The sequence below is a fragment of the Lynx canadensis genome, chromosome A1, assembly GCF_007474595.2.
Source record: "Lynx canadensis isolate LIC74 chromosome A1, mLynCan4.pri.v2, whole genome shotgun sequence".
Classification (NCBI taxonomy): domain Eukaryota; kingdom Metazoa; phylum Chordata; class Mammalia; order Carnivora; family Felidae; genus Lynx; species Lynx canadensis.
Window position 1 is genome coordinate 114,206,391 of NC_044303.2, and position 7,974 is coordinate 114,214,364.

Sequence of the window (7,974 nt, forward strand, 5' to 3'; positions counted from 1 at the left end):
TGGAAAGATTCATTAATATGCACTGATTATCATTTCCCACTTAATATTTCAACCGTTTTGGTTTTCTAACACTGAATACTTTTAAGTTCTGCCTCCCTTAAGCTGATTTTGCTATCAATACTTCACAAAAACCATCAATCATAAAATGATGCAAAATAATTTCAAAAAATAGATGATGTGCTTTTAAGGTCTTTGTGGTCTAGTAATGGCAAGAAAAAATGTACACAGCCCAATACATCATGATCTGCATTTTGGTCTAAGCTGTGGAATGTCCTTGACCAACTCAACCTAAATGACAAAACTAGTGCAAATGTCTCTCATGTTTAACATTGTGGGTCAGTGAAATGACCCACAAAAAGAAGTCCCCACTACTGCTTATATGTCTGACTAAAATGCTCACACTCTATCATAATTGTTTAAATTCCCACCACCCAAACTAAACCGTGGGTATCATGTTGTGAGCAAGGGCTCATCCTTACTTTTTAGCTAAGTCATGTCCAATAAATTGTTTAATGAATTATAGGAACTCATCCAAAGATTCCTCTTCAAAGCTGTTACTGAATAATTACCAAACAAGACTAAAAACTAAGAGTATGAAATTGGAAAGGATCTAAGCAATTAGTCTCCACATCACAGGAAAAAGAAGTCCAAAGAAAATAAATTGACTTACCAAGGTTAAATAGTTAAAAGAAAATAAGTGGACTTACCAAGGTTAAATAGTAATATCTGAATTCACATTTCAACTGGAAATTGAGATTTTGGGCATTGCCCACCTCTGATCCAGAGTAAATCTCTCCCAGTATACCACTTCCCATCTGCTCTTTCCTATTCTTTCTCAGAGTTTCTTGAGGAAGTACTTAGCAAATCACTTAAAATTCAACTTTTATAAAAGCGATTTCTGCAGTGAAAAATCTCTATTCACACACAGCTAAAATATGATGCTACACATTTTAGGTAGAATGAACTAGTAAAGAACAATAAACTGCCTATTTATTGCTATAAAATCCCAGACCTTAATGTACAGTCCCTTCAGAATATAAGGGCACTAAGGCTTTTTTTTTTAATGGAGATAAATTACGTATTTTTTAATCAACTTTCTCACAAAAAAACTGAAACACAAAGTTGGGCGGAAAGTTGACAGAAGTAAAATTGAAAATGTTAGGACTGTAAATATCCAAAAAATCCTTTTAAGGCTCTAGCAGATTTCTTAGAGAACTATCTGGATACCAGTATAACCAACAGCTTCAACCAGGCTCCCAAACTTGTTTTTTCTGCTTTTAAATGTTTAAATGGCAACACAAGGCTTGCAAAAAGTTTTAAATTGAGAAGAAAAACTGGAAACATGCCAATCAATAAATTATGGTGTGTTTTTTTATTATAGCACACCATAGAGTCATATAAGATACGTGTAGAAATATGGAAGACCATCTTTGATGTTAAAATTCAGATATATGCATATGTAACTATTCATCTTGCTATGCAAGCTATGCAAAGAAAAGATCTAGAAGTAGACTGTTAACACAGGTTATCCAGGCATTAGGAGAAAATGGGAGGAGCAATTTTTTTTTCTCCCTTTACAATATGCTTTTTAAAAATAAGGGAAAAGATGCCTATTTCTTGCTCCCAATAGCTACATGATCTTAAGCAAATTACTTAAATTAGGTAAGCCCATAGCTAATACATAACACAGAGATAACAGGATCTCATCAAAGAATTATTCTAAGGACTGAAATAAATCATGCACATAAAATACTTAACACAAGACACATAGCAAACATAATCAGTGGTACCTTTCTTATTTTTTCAGACAGTAATGAAATGTCCTAAGTAATATATATAGCCATCATATGGAAAAACTGGTAAACATTTCTGCAGTAAAAACTAATGGAGAAAACAAAAAGGGAAGATAGCAATATAATGGTCCTCATGGGTCATTAGCTATTATGTCACGTATAATCTAGCTTTGAAAATTTTCAGTCAAATGTTTTCACTAAATTACCCAAGTCTTTAAAAAAGCCACAAGGGAAGATGTACCTTTCTGTATGTATACTAAGAATTGACAAATACTTAAGACACCACAAAACTGGTACATTCTCAGTCTAGCACGTTTAACTGTGAGGTAACCATCTCACCAATTAAGTACACATTTGATCAGCAAGAACATATCTGCAAGGATAAAAATCACTGCATTGTTCATAACAGCAAGAGAAGAATAATTTAAGTTCCACCTCCCTTAAGCTGATTTTGCTGCTCTTGCTAACAGCAAGAGAAGAAACCTCATTCCATCAAAAGAAGGAATGTTTTAAGTTGTAAAAAGCCATACTATGGAACATTTACAGTTGACCCTATACAGTCGACCTGAGGAGCATACAAAAAAGAGCTAGCTGAATATACATCTATGAGTGATTATCCTTGAGGACTGGCTCATATTAGTAAAATACTTACTTTTCATTTAGTTTGATTTATAACCAGTTATTTGTTTAACCCTAATAAATTTATTTTTAAAATACACCAGCCCCAAGAGTCAATAAAACCTCGTATTTTCTATTTCCTACTAATATTGCTATTTTCTGTAACTTGAATTACAATCCAAGTGTTATGCAACATAACAATTTTTTAAGTAACAAATTGTAGAAAGCAGGTTTCTTAGGTTTTACCTTTTAAGGAACTTTCTATTGAAAAAAACCTTAATGTATTTTCACTTTTAAGAGAAAGCATAAAACAAAGGCACATCAAAGTAATCTGCAATGAGACATTAAGAAAAAAGCATTGCCCTACTCTGGTTTAGGGGCAATCTTTGTTGCCCTATTTCAGATGCAAACAAAATCAGGCCTTAAACAGAACAGGATATTTCCCAGTGAACAAAACCTTACACTCAGTAAGTTGATCAAAATGGGAGAGACTAACCCAAATGTTATCTTTCTGGGTAAAATCCATATACCGACTAGATGCAATTCTGATCAAATCAATCCAACATCCAAAAGCCCACTTTCAGTCAGCAAAGACACAGGCACACAAAATTTAACATAAAACGCAAATTCTCAGATTTGAGAAAAGCAAACACTTAAAAAGTAAAGAAGCCTATCAAATAACTGACACTCTCACTTCTGGTTGAGGAAAATAATGATAAATACTAAATTTTCAAGTAAACTCAATCCTTTAGCCTTGCTTAAAAACAAAAATTTATCGTGAAGCAGATTTAAATGAGAAATCTATGTTCAAAATCGCTAAATTATAGGAGGAAACAATCAGTTTATCATTCTACAATTATCCCTATGAACATTAACCACCTGCAAACTTAAAATTTAAAGTTACTAACAATCTTTAAATACCTTTGAAAACATTCAATTAATGATTACAACTGAATTTATACTAAAAATACTGTAAATGCAAAAGTTCTTCACAAGAGGGAGAGAAAAAGTAAGTTCATTTTTTATAATCTTTCAAATTAGACTCAAGCATGGCGCAAAAAAACTGTATTCAGTACGGACTAGATTCTGTACCACCTCTTCCCATGAATTCTTTCTTAAATTTTAATGTTGGGATAGCTCTCATAGGTGAAAGGACTTAATACAACTCATTACCCCCAAAAAAGAAAAAAAAAAAAAAAACCATCAAAAACGCTTGCATAAAAGTTGACAAGAGGAATTCCATAAAAACTAAATACCACTATGCTTTTGCCTTCACTAAATAACCAGTCCAGATTACAGGAATCTGTAAATACATGACAAGGAATCTGTAAAGGTAAAGACATGACAAGGAATTACTAATATACCAAAACAGCACCTTGAGGTAAGTGTCTAATTAACAGGTAATCCTTTTATATAATTCATTATACTTTCTAGAAATCACTATGTAGGGAAGGCAAAATGATAACCTTATTAGACTTTGGAAACCCTCCAAAAGTTGGAGTGTTCCAAATGACCCAGAAGAAATAGATCTTTCCACTGAAGCTGAATAAAAGGCAGAGTAATAATTATAATGAAAACTTTAAGCGTATCATTTTCTGTATCTTAGACGCACCTAAAAATCAAGACTCAACTACCAAATGAAAAAGCCCACATGTGTTTCACTAAGAGTGAAAAATGAACTTAAGGAAACCATAGAACCATTGAAGAGCAAAAGATCTGACGATATTTATTCAATATGCAAAACATCTATCCCATTTGTCACAGAGGTATACTTAAAAATTTGTAGCAAGCATCAGCAACTACTGAGCAGCCATAATCTAGCCTAGCAATGTTGACCTTTCTTCCTAGCTCTCAAAAGGAAAACCCTAGCAATTAAGATTTAAAAATTGGCAAGAATTAGAGATTAAGAAATATACGGTAAACAAGAACTAAAAAAATGCCAATGCTAAAATAGTCTTTTTTACTTTAAAGCCCATTAATATCCCCTCAGAAAGCTTACTATATACATTTGGGCTTTGGAATTGCAATGTTCAAGTTAAAAATTTTACCATAACATCAAATCAAGTGTACTATATTATAGGTACTCTGAAGCCACCCACCAGGTTATACATACTCTCACTCAATCATGTAAAGAATTGAATTCTTTATTTGTGATATCCATAAACGTTGCTATTCTATATTTCTATCCAGGAAAGCAATTTTCTCCTATATCATTGTTTTGTTTTGTTTTTTTTTTATAAACAACAACTTGAATTCTATTGCATGAAAGGGCTACAAATATACATTTGTTAACCAAGCAGAATACACAAATATTTTGCTTTACAACTTGCACCTAAGACACCAGTACATGTAGCTGGTTCATTAGTTGTCATAGCAATTTGGGGCCACTGCCCAAGCTATGCATAGCAGTTTACATTTTCAAATCTCATGTAGAAAGGGCAATTGTGATATGGATTGTTAACTACATTCCCGTAAAGCCCATCTTAGTTACAAGAAAATGTGTAACCAAAGTCTGAACAGATTTTTGATGGCAAAACTTGTAAAACTGATGCAATTATCCTAAACAAGATTTTTTAACAAATTGTTTTGCAGATACACTGCCATTCTGCCAGTAGATGGTGCTACAAAGGTGGGGGGAAGGATTTCCAAGAGGACAACAGTTCAGCTATAGGAAAAAACGTTTAAATCTGCTCTGAAAATACAAAAATGCATTTAGTTTAAGGGTAAAATATAACCCTTATTTGTAACCATTCATTACAGACAAACCAGTAAGAGGGATGAAACTAGGCCATCTGAAAATTTTTAAACAGTTTATATGAATGAAAACACATGCTTAACACAAACTATTTCTTTCGAGCTACACAGTACATACTTTGAAGTAAATTCTCATAGAAAGAAGTGACCAACCATGTCAAGATGATAAGGAAATCGCTTAGTACAAGAGATGGATGCACAGAAACTTTAAAGATTTTAAAAAGCTACATCCACCACTTCAAAAGTTTTGCCTGTAAGGTTTAAAATTCAACATGTCACTAGAAGGGCAAGAGAGAAAACAAAAACAAAAACAAAAAAACAACCCACCAAAGGACCTTTTAAAAGTTTCTCTAAGTACACATCAAGAATTAAGAGTTAACACGAAAAATTTTTAATATCCCTTAAAACGGTACGGAATGGATCCTAGAAAAAAAATGTTAGACATATACGGTCAAACACAATGATTTATTAAAAATAAAACGTAAAAATGATTTTTGTACATATGCTTCCAAATTTCAGGCATGGGATCCAAGTAGATTTCATAGAAAACGCTGTAGCCAGGTATCAAGTCCTTACAACAAAGTAAACTACCCCCCCACCCCAACCCCCGCCCCGGTTTTGCTACAGAATCAGCAAGTTCACTCCCTCCCCCCCAAAAAACACAAATTAAAACAAGACATTTTGCTAGTATAAAAACGACCAAGGTCCAAGTAATAATAAAAAAATAGAGTCCATCAATGACTGTAACACAAAAATGTGTATGTGGGGCCGAGTCCATCTTCAGAGGGAGAGACGAGAGGTGGCAGGCAAATAGGGCAACACCCCCAAGGATAAGCAGCCATAGAAGCGGCTCCCCCAAGGGCAAATGGGGAAGGCGGTGGGAGAGGAAGGAACTCAGGAGTTGACCCTAGTTGGGTTGTTGAAAAGAGCTACCCCTATAGCCACTCCCAGGCATTTTTAGATTTTTTTTTAGAAGGAGCTGCCTCCATAACCACCCCCACCGCCATAGCCGCCTCTGTAAGGTCCACTGTTACTGCGACCTCCCCAGCTGCTGCCACCGCCACCGCCGCCGCCGCCGCCGCCCTTCATGGGCCCGTACGAGGACTGGTGCTGGCTGTAGCTGCCGAAGCCGCCGAAGCCGTTACCGTAGTCGCTTCCACCGTAGGACGAACCGCCTCCTCCGCCTCCGTACGCGTTGTAGCCGCCGCCACCGCCACCGCCGCCGTAACCACCGTAGCTGTTGTAACCGCCGCCGCCGCCCTTAGACAGGCCGTTCTGGTCTCGACCACCGCCGCGACCCCGGCCGCCTCGGCCTCCCCGGGAGGACCGGGAGCCGCCTCCGCCCCCACCGGAATGGATATCCTCCTTGGGGACGGCCTTCTTCACCTCCACGCGATGGCCCTGGATCGGATGGAACTTGACAACCGCGGCCTTGTCTGCCGCGTCGTGATTCTGAAAATACACGAAGCCGAAGCCACGCTTCTTGCCGGACTGTTTGTCGGCAATAATCTCGGCCTTTTCCACGGTGCCAAACTGCGAGAAATGCTCGATCAGGTCGCCCTCGGCCACGTCTCCCTTAAGGCCCCCGACAAAGAGCTTCTTAACCTTGGCGTGGGCACCGGGCCGCGCCGAATCCTCCCGGGACACCGCCCGCTTCAGCTCCACCGTGTTGCCGTCCACGGCATGGGGCGAGGCGGCCATGGCGGCATCGGCCTCCTCCACATTGGAGTAGGTCACGAAGCCGAAGCAACGGGAGCGCTTGGTCTGGGGGTTCACCACCACCACGCAGTCCGTCAGAGTCCCAAAGGCCTCAAAGTGGCCGCGCAGGCCCGACTCACTCGTCTGCACATTGAGGCCGCCGATGAACAGCTTACACAACTGGGAATTCTCCATCTCCACGGCCCGGGCCTTCCCCCCGCCCTGCGAGCTCCGAGGTTTCGCCGTCGCCGTTATCGTTGGCTAAGGCCTCCTCACAGCTTGGGCCCAGCTGTTGCTGGAGCCGCCACCGCCGGTCACCGACGGGGAAGGGAAAAAGGGAAGGGGAGGGAAGGAGGAAAAGAGGAAGGGGGAGGGAGGGGAGAGGTGCCGGCTAGACGGCGAGCCGAGGAGACTGGAAGACAACCAGGGCTGCCGCTACCGCTACCGCCACCGCCACCTCCGCTCCCCTATCTGGGCACCACACAAAGAGGCCGCTGAACGCGCGCGCACCCTCCCCGAGGCGTGCGTCACCGCCGACGTACGGCAGCCTAGCACTGCCCGCCAATCCCTGCGTGGCTCCCTCTAGTCCCGCCTACCGCGCCGCAGCGCCGCTCTCGGTCACGGACTCCCCGCCCTCCGCGGTCGATTCAAGCCCTCGGCCTGCGCTGCTCCCGCCACCGCCTCTACAGCCCCGCTCTCACTCCCTGGCTCCCCCGTGTGCCCTGACCGGGGACTCTCCCGGCTCCCCGCGCACCTCCGCAATTCATTTCCTCCCAGCCCCGCGGCTGTTCCCAGTGTTTTCCCCCCTCCCCTAGCCGTATCCCCTCGCCCAACTCCGCAGTGGCGTTCGCGCCAGCCCCTTGAGAGACATGTCAGTTCAGCCAATGATCGCGATCCGCTCGCGCCCACTTCCGTTTTCGGCCGCGGCTGGACGGGCGCGCTCCCCAGTGCGCGCTGGCCCCGGCGCCCCCTGTGTGGGGGACCTGTCTGCCACCCGACGCCTTGCCCCTGCCCTGGGCTTGGGAGTGGGGGTGAGCGGGGGCGCGCTGCGGGTCGTTCCCAACGGATGCGTCCTGGGGCGCCACGCGCGGGCTTTTTGAAAACTTGACTG

The 7,974-nt window shown here is 41.5% G+C and overlaps 1 protein-coding gene across 1 annotated transcript; it reads right to left on the reverse strand.

Moving 5' to 3' along the window:
* Positions 1-4,539: 4,539 nt before the first annotated feature.
* Positions 4,540-7,359, reverse strand: HNRNPA0 (heterogeneous nuclear ribonucleoprotein A0). Its single transcript, XM_030318818.1, has one exon. The coding sequence runs from the start codon at positions 7,056-7,058 to the stop codon at positions 6,135-6,137; it is 924 nt and encodes a 307-aa protein (XP_030174678.1). The 5' UTR covers positions 7,059-7,359; the 3' UTR covers positions 4,540-6,134.
* Positions 7,360-7,974: the final 615 nt, after the last annotated feature.

Bases quoted from the DNA above. Each gene is read 5' to 3' on its own strand.
- HNRNPA0 (XM_030318818.1), bottom strand. From the start codon at position 7,058: ATGGAGAATTCCCAGTTGTGTAAGCTGTTCATCGGCGGCCTCAATGTG.